This window comes from Centruroides vittatus, unplaced genomic scaffold (genome assembly GCF_030686945.1).
Source record: "Centruroides vittatus isolate TY-2023 unplaced genomic scaffold, ASM3068694v2 contig_885, whole genome shotgun sequence".
Lineage (NCBI taxonomy): Eukaryota > Metazoa > Arthropoda > Arachnida > Scorpiones > Buthidae > Centruroides > Centruroides vittatus.
Genome location: NW_027122577.1, coordinates 161,449 through 178,680, shown reverse-complemented (window position 1 = coordinate 178,680; position 17,232 = coordinate 161,449). Strand labels below are relative to the sequence as shown.

General features: G+C 29.2%; 2 protein-coding genes across 2 annotated transcripts in view; one reads left to right on the top strand and one right to left on the bottom strand.

Moving 5' to 3' along the window:
- Srp68 (signal recognition particle 68) overlaps nucleotides 1-5,991 on the top strand; it is a 26,701-nt gene extending 20,710 nt beyond the window's left edge. The window contains exons 8-11 of the mRNA XM_067280553.1: nucleotides 4,713-4,807; nucleotides 4,875-4,992; nucleotides 5,068-5,196; nucleotides 5,274-5,991. Of these exons, the coding sequence (XP_067136654.1) occupies nucleotides 4,713-4,807; nucleotides 4,875-4,992; nucleotides 5,068-5,196; nucleotides 5,274-5,501 (570 nt within the window). The 3' untranslated portion in view covers nucleotides 5,502-5,991. The remainder of the gene's footprint in view (nucleotides 1-4,712; nucleotides 4,808-4,874; nucleotides 4,993-5,067; nucleotides 5,197-5,273) is intronic.
- Nucleotides 5,982-17,232, bottom strand: LOC136983733 (uncharacterized). Its single transcript, XM_067280559.1, has 4 exons — nucleotides 16,530-17,232; nucleotides 7,067-7,202; nucleotides 6,859-6,988; nucleotides 5,982-6,785 (listed from the first exon to the last, which is right to left on the bottom strand). The coding sequence occupies exons 1-4, from the start codon at nucleotides 17,150-17,152 to the stop codon at nucleotides 6,700-6,702; spliced, it is 975 nt and encodes a 324-aa protein (XP_067136660.1). The 5' UTR covers nucleotides 17,153-17,232; the 3' UTR covers nucleotides 5,982-6,699.

Below are 17,232 nucleotides of genomic sequence, written 5' to 3'. Positions count from 1 at the left end.
TATATACACTTAAAGAATTTTACTCAGAAGAATTATTACATATTTTATTAAAGTACAAAAAATTTTGTTTTCAGCAGATGCAAAGTTTTTAACCATGATATAAAACTTAAAATATATATTGAGGACAAATATGAAAAAAGTTGCATTTTCAGTTTATATATTATAAAACGAATACTATTCAGCAAATCTATTATTTGAATTGTTCTATTTAACTGAAATATAATTTTATGATTCCAATAATAGGAAGTAGTTTTTTGATAATTTTGATCAAAAGTCACTATGTCAACTCTAAGAAATTATTAATTAATGATTTTTTATTTGTTATAGAAAATAATGATCTATAACAGGGATGGCAAACCTTTTTGAGTCCGCGTGCCATATTGTAAGCATACTTAGCTTTAAAGATGTTAATGCGTGCTAAAGTCTTAGACTTCGAATAATGATATTTAAAGAAATTAAACGAATACGCTTTAATTCAAATAAATGTAAAAAATCTGATTGAAAAAAGGATGATCAGGTGATAAACAGAAAGGATGATTGAAAAGGACAGAAATCATATGATACATTACGTGTCAGATGATTTCTCTTACATGCCAAAGGTTCGCCACCCCTGGACTATAAGATTTTTTTTTAGTTTATAGTTTTATTTAAATATATACTGACAGTTTTTATTTGGTTATTCATGTTCTCGGCCTTTGTTTATTTGAGTCACTTGTGGTTTATTGGAGCTTTTTTTTTTAAATCTTTATCTCCATTTCTCATTCAACCATTTACAAATAAAAGTTCTTTCTCCACTTTTGTGGACATCTTCATTTATTGCTCACAACAGGTTTTAAAAGTATTTTAAAAAAGCTTCAAAATTGTTTATTTATTCTAAGTAAAATTATTAAATTAATTAATTTGGAACTGCTACATTAAAAAAATTTTGAATACTCTGTTGAGTGTTAACCTTTCCAATTAATTATTTCAAACTCCTCTTGAACCATAAGTTCTATTGTAAAAATCTACACAAATTTCAGTTGTTTAAAATTTATTATTTATTTTAAAACAAAGTTTTTTGGGTATAGATAGGTTGTTTAACATTAAGATGAATAAATCAGGACTGTGATTGACTGAAATTTGAACTTTAAAGTTAATTCATTCCATTAGCCTCCAGTATTGATCAGATTTGAAGTGGTTTAGTTTGGCCTCGATCCTGTCCTCCATCACCTTCACAGATTCAGTTTCTCAACTGTTTTCATAAACTTTTTGCTTTGGTTGGTTCCAAAATTGTCCAACATTGCAGAATGTTTGGAATGTTGGCTTCATGGGAGATGTATCAATTCCATAATGGTCCAACTTGGCAACTTGCGAGCATAATGAACTTGGTCGTGTCTGGCCAGAAGACATATCCTTGGTCAGGTTAGTATTTCTTTTGGAAGGATGCTAGGTTCTTCTGAATGCATTCTTTGCCACACACTTTGGTGATGGAGAGCTGTGAAATGCCCCCTTTGGACTGATTACTAGCCAAACCAGAAGCTTCAGTGAAAACTTGGAATGTTGACTTCAGGATCCACATCTAGCCTTTCTTTGGTGAAATAGTGATTGTTACCAGCATATTCACTTCCATCAAAAGTGAAATAGGATTAATTCATAACCATATCAAGATTATTTGATGCTTCTAAGGCTTCTTATGTAGCTTCTGTAGAAGAGTTTTTTTAAGTAATAAGTTGCCTCATTGTGTATTTTGAAGCAGACTCATTTCTTAAGTCATTTAAAACTTCCTTCAGAATCCAGTAAGCATGTCCATGTGAAATTTTGAACTTTCTTCCTAATGTTCTAAGTGTTTGTTCAAACTTTCCTGAGGCTTTTTACTCTTCCTTTGTCATTTTCCTCCACTTTCAACCATTTTCTGTTTCTTTCTGCTAGTTTTCCTTGCTCTATCCTTGAAATGATGCTATATAGTGTGTGGTGTGAAACTCCAATTGCAAAAAAAATGTTTAACTGTGTAAGATTTCCCATTTTCATGATTTTCAGAATAAAATCTGCTACTTACATTTATTCAATCAAATTAATTTAAGCTTTCTATTTTTAAACTGAAACATTATTTATCAAAATTGTTTACATAGATAGAGTTGAGAACATTCTAAAAAATATATATACAGTAGAGAGTCGAAAATCGGAATCAGTTGGGGACTGGGGTTGTTCTGATTAGTCATTTGTTCCGATTACCCATTATGTACGAAAAAATACATTAACCTGTCCGATGTTCAAATTTTTCTCCGTTGCGTGTTGCTTCGTGTTGAATTTTTGTCAATTTTAAGCCTAACGAAAATTTTTATAATAATAATCGAGGCTATCGTATCGTTAAAAATTGTTTTTGTATTTTGTACAAACAAAATAAATATATTGAAGAATATAAAAACATGAAAATTATACTTTAGAAGTAAATTTAGTATCAGAAACGTTCGATTCAGCACGACACAGTCCGACTGAAAATCGTGCCGATTACCAGTGTTCCGATTAACGACTCTCTACTGTATATATATATATATATATATATATGTTGTATTGTGCACATGTGCAATTATTCAAAATTACTGGAAAACATTATTGAAATTCATGTAATTTTAGGATACTGTTGGGACAATGATGAGGCAGTCCTTTAACTTAGTCTCAGATTAAAATAAAGTTCAGTTCTATGTATATTTGTCGATACATCCATAATTTGGTGCCAACAGAACAGGTTTCTTCCTGGCTCCTGGCTCCTGCAGTCTTTGCGGGGTGTTGCAAGTCCACATACAGTTTACAACATCGATACTCACTTTAGTTTCATATTCCCAACAGATACACATCTACATACTGTCTAAATTCAAACCATCTCATATTGAACTGTAGATGTGCTTTTATTGAATATATATTGATCAAATCAAACTTTTCAGGAATAACAGTGTCAAATGATGGTATCCAAGATTAACATTATACTTGATCTATGTAACAAAATGATATCAGAGCTTTTAATGCATATACTTTTTTCACACGCTAGCTTTATATTTATGTATTTCTTTTGAATCCCAAACTGTTGATCTATTCATTTTTTAACTTTGGAAGACTAACACGTATTAACGTTACCACATATAAGTTCTCCTTTTTAATAGCACTATTTTTATCTGACAAACTTAAGTCTTTAATGTTTATTAATCAAAATTTTTAAAATTACAAAATAAATCAATAAAAATATGTTTAATTTTAAATACAGTCATTTACTTATTTATGATGTGAAGTTAACATTTATATAGAAACATCACCAAATGATTGCCTAAACATCTATATTTTAGTTCATTATTGAAGATAATACGCATTGGAATACTATTTTATAAATCTTAAAGATTATTAAATTACAGAGTCCCAGAAACTTGACATTCTGTAAAACTTGATGTGCTGTTCAAAAACAAAATACATGTAATTAATTAAGTCTATAACTTAACCTTAGGATCAGATAAGTTATCAAGTGTTACCAGTGAAGAATGACGATAATTTCCCAGAATTCTTTATTTACTGTTATCTTTTAAGTTTTCAGATTGGTTCAAGAGATTTTAAGGGGTGGGACCATATCTCCCAAATCCATGGTCTATTTTCTTGGAAATCTCTAGAAACAGTTCCCTGTTATCAATTCCACATGTTAACAAAGAATACAGTCAAACCTGTTTTTATGCGCTCTTTTTATGTGCGATTTTTATTTGTGTGATTTTTTTACGCGCATTTTTAATTTGTGCGGTTTTTTTTGTGCGGTATAGTTGGCGACTAGTCTCGTGCGATTCGTCATGTCTCACGTTGACTTATTATAGCTAAATAGACTTATTATAGCTAAATAAACTTATTATAGCATAAATGCACTTATTATAGTAATATTATTGCATGAATATGCGAAAAATGAAATAATTTACTTTTTAAGTCAACAAAACACCACCTGGACAAAAATATGTAAAACAGACGATAGACCAGACGATGCAGTCAAGTGCTGACATCTGTTGTCAATAAATTCTATTTCGTACGGTTTTGAGTTATTTTCTATGTGAGACTTTTTATGCGGTCCCTGTTGACCGCATAAAAAAATTATTTTTTTAATTGTGTTGCGAAAACTATTATTTACAGCCATTCGTGAAGTTTCGTGAGATTTTTTTTAATGCGGTCCCTATCCCCCGCATAAAAACAGGTTTGACTGTATAACCCTTTTTCCAGGGTGCCAGTGCAAAATACCATGATGTGAATTTCACTAACTTGAATGTAGCTACCAAATAGCCAATATTTTTTAAAATTAAAATTTAACTACAGATAGAAATAGTCACATTTATTATGCACCATTAAGTATATGAATTTGCACATATAAATGCCTTTACAAAAATTCTGTTTAGACTAGCATCATTGCTATGCTACTATATGTTAAACAAATTCATTAATTTAGTGGCATTCCATTAGTTGGCAGGACGCTCCCACCAATGAAAATATGATCAAATTTAACCGCATCTCGACACAATCTCATTTCTCTCACTTTACTGTTAACATAGGAGTTCCTAAAACTCATCCCTTCTCAGTCCACATTAAGTCGCGTTTGCAGGATTCTATTATTAGATATTTTGTTTAAAAAAAATACTGCAGTAAACACTTAATGGTTCGTGAAAAGATAATTTATGTAAAATTATTCTTTTGATTTAATTTTTATCTAATTTTAGAATCTTTCCGAAATGACACAACTTCCAGGAATAGACTCCAATTCAAACTTTATTGAAGAAGTAAATAATCAGATATTAGCTTACAAAGCTCATAGGCAAGTTTTTTAAAAATGTTTTTGATCATAAATTAATTTTTTTTATTTATGTAACTTAATTTTTTAGGTGTTACTATATTGCTCAAGCCTATTCCTCAGTTAATAAATGGGTAGAAGCAATGGCCTTATATCAGCGGGCTTTGGATTACTCTCAGCGTGCCTTGAAAAGTGATACATTAGACAAAGTAATTTTCAATTTTGTTAGTCTCAAAAATATACTTTAAATATTTACAATAAATTCGTCCTTTATCTAATTTCAGAAATTATCTACTTCGCTAAAAGAATTGGAAGGATTAATAGAAGGATGTAAATACTCCGCACACGCGTTAAGTATTTTGGGAAAAGATCAACAAGCAGACCAATCAAATCAAGCATTAATTGATAAAAAGGTATGTTGATTTTTGATACTTTAATTGCTATGTAATAAAATGAGACATGGTTCTAAAATTTCAATATGTATTTTTAGACTCTCATGGAACGGTTAGATATATACTGCGAAGATCAATCGTTACTATCGCGACAACCTAACATAGCTAGATTTCCACCAGATTTCAAACCAATTCCCTGTAAACCTCTATTCTTTGATCTTGCTTTGAACCACGTGGAATTTCCTTCCTTAGACGACCGACTGGAACAGAAGAAAGGCGGAGGAATTACGGGTTTTGTAAAAGGATGGCTAGGCTGGAAAAAATAATCTTACTTTTAATTTATGGTTTAGGAAATTTTTTAGTCTTTTAAAATTTGTTTTACGCCGTATCGTAAGAATTCCTTCGACACACACCAGAGTTACGTACGTACGTCCTATGTTTGACTGCGATCGATGCAGTTTGGTATTTGCAGAAGCAGTTTTTAGATGCTGCTTTAATTTCTTTTGCTTCTGGGCTTCAGGTATAACCGTTTTAATTTCTTTATAATTTGTTATATAAAAAGAAACAAAAAAAAAAACTTGTTCTTAAAATATATCAATACCTTCCATTGTTGAACATAAAACTTTATTAGTCTTTTTACACATCTCGTGAGAGGAATATTACTAAAAAACCCGACGTATTTGTAAATTATACAAAATAGCGATATATCAGTAATAATTACTGATGACGATTACTTTTTTGCTACTTGTTACTCTGTAAGGAAATATTGAGATAAGATTTATTGGAATAATAAAAGCAGAAAAAAATGTTGGACAACTTTTTTTATTATTCAATTTACAAGTGTTACTAATTGAAAATCACACGATTAAGTTATTCAAAATTGAATGGTAAAATATAAAATATTTTGTCTAGCCTGAGATTTATTCTTGTACTTTGAAGACTAATTCATACAATGCCTCTATAGCACCTTTGACAATTTTACATACATAAAATAAATACTAAATATATTGATGCCGTAATGTATTCACAATGTAAAAAATTGCACTTTATGTGAAAATAGAATATCTCGAATCACATTTTACTAAAATTTTGACGACAATGATTGCAATTCTTCTATGCAATAAAAATATATTTCTTTTTATAAAAAAGTTTATCCTATGAGATTAAAAAACATACATTATTATTGTATCTTGAGGATATCTCATAGATTATTATATATATGCAATGTTTCCCATTTGCAAATTATCTGAGAAAGTTTCTTTTTAAATATAAATACTTTATAAAATAAGGAACTAATTTATCTCATATAATGTAAAATTTGATTTTGCATATAAAAATCTTACAATAGAAATAACTCTCAACAGATCTCAATTGCAGTTTTGAATATGTATAAAATCTAAAAACACTTAAAGACAACTTTCATATATACAATATTTACAACAGAATATCAACTAGATTTGCATCTTGGCATGATTAAAAACATTTTGTGGCATGAATAATTTTCTCCTTGATAGGTTTTGATAATCAATCATATTCTGAACCGATAGTTATACTGATTTCGCCAGGATGGATGAAAGTCTCGTGATACCACTGATTGGTGTCTATTAATACTGTAAAAATAATTAGTAATGAAATAGATTATAAAATTTTTTTCTTCTTTTATCTATTATAATGAATACTCACTTATATCACCTTTCCTAACGGTGATCTCTATTGCCTTGCATTCCGCTTCGCATTCCGGTGGCGGTAACAAATGCCAAGACTTGGTTCCCGAAATCTGGGCTTGCCAAGAAGGTCTTTGAACATAATCTAACTGTTAAATACGAAAAGTCTAGAAATTAAGAGAGAAACTTTTTTAAGTACGTTTTGCACGAATTTTGGTTTCACTTACGTGCATACTCGCTCCTTGTCCGGAATATCCCATGAATATCCAGTCGATTGCACTCGATTCGGAATCGTCCGGCAAGAAAAACGGCCTGGAGTAATGTTGTCGAAGTACGGCCGCTACTTCGGGGTTACAATTGCTCCTGGCATTCAGAATAAATAGAAAATATTGTGACAAAATTTCTTGACAATAAACAGTAGAAACACACTAAATTGTTAACAAGACGAGTCTTTCAAAAAATGTTACTTATTCTATAGTAACAGACGCTCGGATTTTAAAAATAGTCGCCGTCTAAACTTAAAACAACTTTGTAAGTTTGATGGCCAGATGGCTGGGATCGGTCCATCCGAGAAAATTTTCAGATTTATCTCTGGGTTTTTTGACTCCAGGAATTTTTTAGGGATGGTCTGTCTGGATATGTTAGGCCCTGTCCCTCGCCACTGCAGGTCTGGCCAGATTCACAATGAGCTTGCTAAAAATGCCTTCTTAGTCTCCACAAAAGTTGCTAAGCTAAGTTAAAAATGATGTAATTATGCTAATTTGTGTTATATCAAAACCAAATTTGTAACCTATTGCAGTTACTGTAATTATTATTATTATTTTTTTTTTCTTAAAACTATTGTGTTCAGATACTGTGTCTTCAAATTTACAATCAAAAAAAGTACTTTGGCTTTAAAAACACTAGACCTCTTATTGTTTATTTCACTTTAATGTGTTAAATTTAGTGTGTTTCTGTTATTTATAATAGAAAAATCCATTTTTAAGTACTTCTAATCTCTTGATAACACATTTGAAGCGTGCAATGCCATAAGGTTGTAAATGCCATTTTTCTCAAAATACGTTTTATTGAAGAAATGAATTTTTAAATGCAATGTTTTTGTGGCGATAGTGGCGCTCTAAGTGGCTATATTTTGAAGATAAAACGTTATGGCTTGCGCATAAATTCAAGTGCCAAAGTGTAAGCCACGTGACTTTTGGCGCGTAAAATGTTACAGTTTACATTTACATCATTTTGTTATTCCAATTTGTAACGCAGTGAGTTTTTTACGCAGAACCGGATAACTGAATCCCAGTTTATTAATAGCTAACCTGTACCACCTTATTATTTGATATTTCAAAATGATATTCGGACTTCCATTAATCTTTCAAATTTGAAGTTTTTAAATACATTTTAACTTTTATTACACTAAATTAATACCTTATTGTTTATATTTTCCTTTATTAATTGTAATATAATTATGATAAATAAAAATTACAGTCCAGTTCAAGTACCAAAACTGTAGGCCCAACATTGCTGAAGCCAGGAAGCAGTCACTAATAGATTATTGCCAGTTTTTAATGTTAAAATTGATATTGAATTTGTAAATTGTGTTTAATAATTTAAATGTAAGTTTTTGGTATTCAAAACTGTTTTTCAGCTGTAGAAACATTAATTTTATGATTGCAATTGTTTTTGGCATTTACAACGTTATGGCTCTAACCCTGTTTTTAAACTTTTTTGTTTCCTTACCATCATACTTAGGTGTTTGAAATTAAACCCAATGTTTTATTCCAAAGTGTAAATTGTTAAAATAATTTTTATAGCATTTTCTAATGAACAAACTTTAATTAAAAGGGTTTTTTCTCTCTTTTGAAAAGTTTGTTTTTTGGCATTTACAACATTATGGCATTGCACGCTTCATATGATTGTATTTCCATAATTAAAAATGCAGATAAATTTTAATCCTTGGTATTTACAGCATGATTACATATCACATTTAATAAGAATGATATATTACGAAGACCTTCAAATTTCAAATGTATGTATTAAATATATATATTTTTTAAAAATAAAAAATTTGAAAATAAACAATTAAAAAGTTTTTATTTATATGTTACATCAGGAGTTAGATTTAGCAAATAGGATGTAGAATATTTGCATAATAATTCGTGACAAATCCCGGATTCCATAATACTATAATAAAACTAATTATTCAAGATCCAGTTTTCGACTTTTATAAAGGAATTTGAGTAAAATAGCGGTGCTTACGGCAAGTTAGATACAATCGGATCAAAAGAACGAAACTCATTCATTTATATCGTCCCAACTCGGGAAGTTGTCTACACTTCCTGACGTTTCAATGTCAGGGACATTCACATCCTAGATCACAGGATACTGAACTACATCCTGTGAAGTATTACAAATAGAAAATGTGTCATCTGTCTGCTTACTGATGAGTTATAAATAGTAGGTAATTTGATATTTTGAAGAGAATGTCTGAAAAGATATTTATTTGGATGCAGAAAATTTTTGTATATACTGCCTTTCATGTATGTATGTGTATATATATATACACATACATACATACACAATACACTATTAAAGTATATTTTATACTATATAATTACTTTTATAGAAATAGTCATAAACTAGAGAAACAAAAAAAGAAAGCATTTTAGATTTTTAAAGATTTAATGTTTGCAAAATAATTCTGTTTTTAACTTGATATATCTAAATTGCTTTATAGAAAAATTTCAAAAGTTTATTTTATAATCTTAAAACTATACATAACAAAAAAATTAAGTTTCTCAGTTAAACCAGAATTTCAGGCAAGTCTTCCAAATATCGATTAGGTCATTGCCTTCGAATCTGAATAAGCATTAAAAATAAACAGTTTATATCGCAGCATCTATGTTACGACGTACTATAAATGAATTATTATGGAAAAATTAATTGAATTATAGAAATTATTATTAATTCTAATACTAATTCACCTGTAAATGGTTTCTTAAATTTATTGAACTGTTCTTGAACCGAAAAATTATAAACCCAAAGAAACTTAAGTCGTCTTCTTTTCCGTCATGTCCGATCACCGGGAACAAAAACAGTTTCTTTGCAGAGACAACTGGCTGAAATTGTATATACAATATTTTCAATTAGCTTATCATCAGTGAAAATCTTAACTGCTTTACGTAATTTTGTAGAGGTGTAGCCTCCGATAAAAGATCGTCTCTGCAAAGGAGGACTAATTTAGTTCCCGACGATTGGACACGATGAAAAGGAAGACGACTTGTTTCTTCAAATTTTTAATTTTTTAAAAATATCCTCGGCCATTTTAATCGAAATTACACTTTAATGTCTCTTTAATCTATAATCAGAAAAACTAAACAAGTTAAATGTGATGATGATAAATTATGTATTTTTTTAAAAATGTTAACCAGGATTTGAAGAAAATAAAGTAAAATATTATTATTTATTACGTTTTGTATTACCTGTATGCAAGTTGACAAATATCAATAACTATAATTTAAATCGAGTCTAGCATTTTATTAAGTAAATGGAATTTTTTTACAATAATCTTTTTTGAATCATTGTAAAAAAATACTGTAAATATAATAAATGAAAATTCAAAGAGGAAAAAACTATGAAATAATGATGTTCAGATATACAAGTCAAACATATTTTAAAATTGGTTTTTGTTCAAGAAATTAATTAAAATATTTCATTATTATTATTATAGAATATACAGTATATGCATCTAAAAGAATTCCAAACAAAATGTCAAGGATTAACTATTAATATCAGCAAAATTAAAGAAATTTAATGGTAAATGTTAAAAACAAAAGTACAAATTGATTATAAGAACAATCGGTTTATATGCTTATTTTCAGTTTTATGTAGAGAAATGAAATAAAAATAAGAGATTTTAATAATAGAATGAGTTGCATATAAAATTTATTAAATACGATTCTCATAAAACACTATTACAACAAGAGTTTGAATGGTTTCGATTAATCCAATATTATATACAACATTTAGTGGGTGTTAATGCAAACATTAAGTATTAGGTATAACGACGAATGTTAATTATTAAATTTAATGACGAATGAAAGTACACACAATTTTTTTTTTTTTTTAAACTGCTGTGATGTGTATTTCCTGTTTTCAATTGTAGAGGAAAAATGCAAATAAAGTTTCAATGAAAATTGAACAATGAAATAATCTTAGATTCATAAACCAAAAACATTTCTATCAGTTAAATAAAGAAACTATTTTCATTTATCTTAAAATCACCGAACTAACAGGAATACTTTGAAAGCATGCATCCTTAATCTTAAATACAAATATGGTAAACCCCAGCTAACAAGTTTATTTGAAAAATTGTAAAGTAATTTAAATTTCTTAATTATAATTTTTCTATTGAGTGTTTTCGATATCTGGAAATCTTTATGGTATGCATTATATTAATATAGTCGGTAAGTTACTAAAAATTGTACATTGCTAGAGACCGTGATCGTGAATTTTTGAGCTCATTTCCTGTAATAAATTTTGCAGTATAACTTACTAAAGCTCTGTAAACTTTCCATATAGAACTGATCATAATAAATACTGTATATCCACCTTCTCGTTTTCCATGCCGTTAGAGAAAGCAGTCCACTAATTCAGATTTTCATAAATTTTGACAAACTTTAACCCCTATTAGTCTGAGTTAGCAAGGATTTACTGTATTTAAGGACATGTGTAATAAACATGATGAACATGAAGGTACTGGTGCTGTAATAAAAACAATATTTTTAAAAGAATGAAATGGAGAAGAAAGTATTTTAACAATAACATCTTGGTATATATCTTAAATTGAACTCTAGTAGACTGAAATTATTACATATAAGCTAAATTTTTATTAGGACATTTATATGTACAGTAGAGCATCGATTATCCGACTTAATTGGGGACTGGGGTTGGTCGGATAACCGAAAAGTATGAAAAAATACATTATTAGTATAGTGTATTAGGCCAGGTTTAAATACTAGCCTCCCTTTCATGGTCGAGCCAGTGCTGCCAGCTAAAACATGCAAATATAACAAAAATAATATTAAAGTAGCCAAGACATAACCAAATATTGTAGCGCCACATCACTAGCAGACATTCAAATTTGCCGACTAGAACGCGGTCGGATAATCGATGCTCTACTGTATTAAAAAATAAATTTACATTGGATACTAAATTTGAAAGATATTATAACTAATTCAAAGCAATGAAAATGGGAAATATACAGATATCACTGAACATTAGATATGCAATATCAATTGGATCAAACTGTGTTATTTATTATATAAGAAAAAAATAAAAGCTTTTTTGATTTATCTTAAAAATCAGAAGCTATTGATAATTCTATTGGGTTTGAACCGAAGATAGTTCTTGCTTTAATCAAAGTTAAGATCGGAAAATAAAGGTCATTCTTGTATCAGAGCATCTAAAAGCAATGCTAGAAGAAACAATTAATTTCTTAGGTTCTATCATCTTTACACTCACTTCTTCAATACAATTAATAAATTAACAGAAATATTTACCATAAAAAATTTACCTTTAATTTTCTGGCTTTTGTTTTGTGTTAACAAGTACAGCAGAACCTTGATTAACTAAGTTAATATGGACCAATGCTAACTTGGATAACCAAAAATTTGGATAAAACAGACATCCATGGCTATTTCAGATTAAAAATTACAAATACGGTGGTACTTACCTCAGTTCAAACATTTCAGAATTTGAATGCAAAATTTGCAAAAAATTTTGCCATGGAGTTCAAACAATGCTTTAAAGTTCGAAACACTCAATGAAATGAATGAATGCACTCAAAGTGTAAACACAATCTGTTTTGTGTCCAAGTTGGCACTTTGTCTTAACAAACAGAACCAAGAGCCTCTTTCATTTTGTTATCCAAAACAATAATCAGCAGTCATCATAAGTAAACTGCATAACATGTTATGCATATGCACCAATAATAGACATTTTCAGCTATGCTTCTAAACAGTCACATCAGTTTAAATGACCTTTGCTGATAACAAGTATTTAAGTTAATCTCTTTTTTAATGCTTAAAATGTCTTCAAGGTAACATTAGTGAAATGCACCAGTGAAATAAAAAGTTATTGTCTATGCTGAAGATTATATATAAATAGGACTACTGAATACCTACTTCAAATCATTTGTATTCTTTTCTAATACGTTTTACTTAACAACACAATAAAATTAATTATTTAAAAATCTTTCTCTCCATGAAAATCTTAAAATTTAACTTCAAAATCCTATCAACAATATCCTAGTACCATGCAAATCAACAATATACTAATATGTACTAACAGAATTTTTTTTTCCTTGTCTTAATTTTGGTATAAAGATTAGGATTAGATTTTATTAATGAATGGAATAAGACAACATAACAGCTGGCAATCTGCCAAGAGGAGGCCATGCCTCCAGGGAAGACTTTTTACAGGAAAGCAGCCCTTTTTAGGTGTTAAATCCTTCAAGAAAACTCCACATACCAGCTCAGTGATGAGATGGTATGTGGAGCAAAACCATGACTGTTTATGCCAGTTTTCAGTGGTTTTACTCAATTGGCCATTGGTGAACAGCTAAACAATTAGACAGTAATATTACTATCCATAAATAATCTAGAAAAGAAACTGTGGACATGTCACAGAAAAAAATAAAAATTTAAATTAATAGTTAAAATTAATTTAAATTTTTAGTAAAAAATAATTTAAATGTTTAAATTAAATTATGTGGGGAAAAAAAACTATTTTGAAACATAATGAACATATATTATCTGCTTGAGAAATAAAAAAAAAAAAATTGTTATTCTTCTAATTTATGAGATGACATGAGAATTTTTTATTTTTAGCTACATTTGTTATTGATGTCATTCTTCTTTTTATTTACATTATCCTAAGTTTTGAGAATTGTTTTGGATCTCAATACTTATCCTGCTGCATGCCAGTTTATTAACTAATTTGCATAAATACATATGTATTGGAATTACATCTCTCAAAAATATTAATTATAAACAATGGTTCGAATAAGTAAATTAATATCAATATTTATATGCGAAAATTATTTGTGAATTCAAAGTAATAATTTAAAAATTTTACGAATTTTTAAAAGTTTATGTAAAGTAGTACAAAGTCACTAATGTGCATAAAAGATAATTGTAAAGCTGACAAAGCAGCATTTAGATGCGTGTGAAATTTTAGAACTGTTGATTAAGAGATTTTTGTTTGCTAGGTTCTTACTAGGTTGTACTTTGTAATTAATTGGAATTTTTGTTATTAGTAAGTGCATAAAATCCTTATCAAGTTCTTAAAAAAACAAACATTATAGAAACTATTAATTGTTAATAGTGGATTCTATGTGATCATTAATATATACCTGTTATTTAATTCGGAGAGTTAATGTTACCTTAGGTAGCCAAGATGGCGGCTCGTCTCTAATTCCAGCAAGGAAACAGTGGGACGCACGTTCTAACCTAACTTAACCTAACCTATTCTAATAAATTACCATAATTATTAGCAACCAAATTATTAGAATAGGTTAGGTTAGGTTAGGTTAGAACGTGCATCCCGCTGTTTCCTTGCTGGAATTAGAGATGAGCCGCCATCTTGGCTACCTAAGGTAACATTAACCATTCAGAGATTTGTTGAGATCTTGCAATATATTTCCACTGCTAACAAGCCTAAGCCTAAAATAGTATTATAACATTTTAAAAAACAGAAGAGCCGATTTCTTGTTTTCAAATAGCCAAAAATATTCGGTAAAACAGATTTCAAAAAAGATTAACAGTTAGTACTGTCAACAAACAAAAATACCAATATATAAAGTGTTTTATGAATCTGAAAACATGGATTCAAGCTTTTGACGTGCATCAGTATTATTTTCATACGAAACTGTTCTGATATATATACCGTATTTTACGGACTATAAGACGCACTTTTTTCTTTGAAAAATTGCTTCCAAAATTCAGGTGCGTCTTATAGGTATTTTTTTTAAAAATTGCTTAAAAATTAAGGTGCGTCTTATAGTCCGTAAAATACGGTATATATATATATATATAATCAATGTAAAAAATGTGTATAGAAAGTCATCTCAACTTAAATTGTTTTCATATCTTATAGTGCATATATTTTATTTAAATTTTCAAATGTTCAGATTAAGTTATACTATTTTGTTATAAAATCGCATTACTGTATTTCAAATATATAAAAATTACCTTCGTAAAAATTAATAAATAAAACTTCCAGTCAAAACCTAATAACCGGTGCAAACCAATTATATTTGTATGGCAAACGTTTTCGGACACTCCACTGTGACCTTCCTCAAGCCTTCATGTCTTCTAAAACGATTTTCGAATAATCGAACTCTTATTTCCGCTACGCACGTGCCAACCGAACAAATCGAAAAATCGGATTTTTCGATTTGTTCGGTTAAGAAGACGTGCGTAGGCGTGAGGAAGGTCACAGTGGAGTGTCCGAAAACGTTTGCCATACAAATATAATTGGTTTGCACCGGTTATTAGGTTTTGACTAGAAAGTTTTTTTGTAATCCAGTGTTTTTTGAGGAGTTATTAAAATTAGTAAATTTTACAGAATGTTTCAGAACCAGTCAAAATGATCTAGCAATAATAGTCAACAGTCCTAGTATTAAAATTATTTTTTACATAAATTTTTAATGTTAATAATAATCTAATATCAAAGGATATAAAACTAAAAAATTATATTGGAATAATTATTTTACATTAACAACATATTGATCATATAAGATATTTTTATTGTAGCTTATATTCTATTTTTTTCCTTGTAATAATGTGTTTTAGCAGTTAATGACTAATAAATTCTGTTCAATATTGATTTACAAAGGTACATGTAATAGTTGTCTGCTTAATGAATGTTTTTGGATTTTGTACAAAAGAAATTTTTCTAAATATTTCTCTTCAATCCTTTCATTAAAATTAAATTTATCACTTGAACTTTGAATTTGAATCAATTTATCTTTTATACTAGTCATATTTTACCTTAAAAAATAGTTATAAAAATAAGTAAGACAAAAACCTTTCAAACAAAGTGTGAAAGGTTTCTGTCTTACTTATTTTAAGTAGTTCTAGCTTTGAGTGCAGAGAAGTTATAAAAATAACTAAATTAAAAATTTTTAACAAATTCAGCTTCTGCATACATTTGAAAAAATCTATTGATACAAATCAAAGTGCAACATCAGTTTTTCTCCCTAAAGTATTATTTTAATATTATAAAGTGTTAATGTGACATTCATTTTTAACCACTTATATATAAAGATAATTAGCTAGCAAAATGTCTTGTACAAAATAAATTCCAATCCACCAATCAAAACAACAGTTTTGTTGATTTTTAATTTCGGCTCATTTCGTAAGACGAAAATTTATTTATCTAAAGATAGATGCTTCTCTTAATTACGTCCATATTCGCTGCCTTCGGAAATTGTTAACCTCGTCCCGCCCGTAACTATTGCAGCTCGTTTGATCTCGCGAGTTACACTGTAGACTGCAATTTGCATTGCAAAATTTGGTAATTTATGAAAATACAAAAAAAATGATTCAACAATAAGCTCTATAATATCAAAGACAAGTAATAATAGTTAATAAAGTGTAACTACTGTAATAAATGTATACTTTATAAATAACTCACCATCCAATATACCAAGTTTTGGCATTAGGACCTGTCATATAAGCTTGTTCTTCAGGCATATCAAAGACAGCTTCTAAAGATAGAAAATCTGTCTTGTAAGGAAAAAACTGGCACTCTTCTTCCACACTTTGATAAGCATCGTCTACATTTTCGTATAATTGCTTAAAAAAACTAAAATTAAAATAATTCAGAGCCGTCCAATTGGTAGTGGCACCTCGAACTAACATGGGCTTTCCCGAATAAGCATATTTGGCAAAAGTAGCTTTGGTCACATTTTCAAAAACAATTACTCTGTCCACGTCTCTGCAGATTTTGCAGTCTGTAAGAGGTCGAGTGATTTCCATCACTAAATAGTTATTAGGCACTGCACATCTGGATTTAAATAAATCACTTTGAAGTATTACACCTAGAAGAATACAACATACACATATTACAACTAGAAGATGCCTTTGCAGCTTGTTTTCTTTCTTTTTTCCACGCTGCGCATCCATACTTTCTTTGATCACCTTACACATCAGTTCTGGACTCAGCCCATTTTTCACAGCGCTATATTTTAAAAGTATTAGTTTTTCTCTATAGGATGAAATATCGCTTTGATCTTGTTTATCTAGGAAACTTTCCATTTTCTGAGAGGAAGACCTTTAGCAAACACAGACGCCTACATGTCCCATACATACCGCCATCTACCAGCAGTGTTGCCACA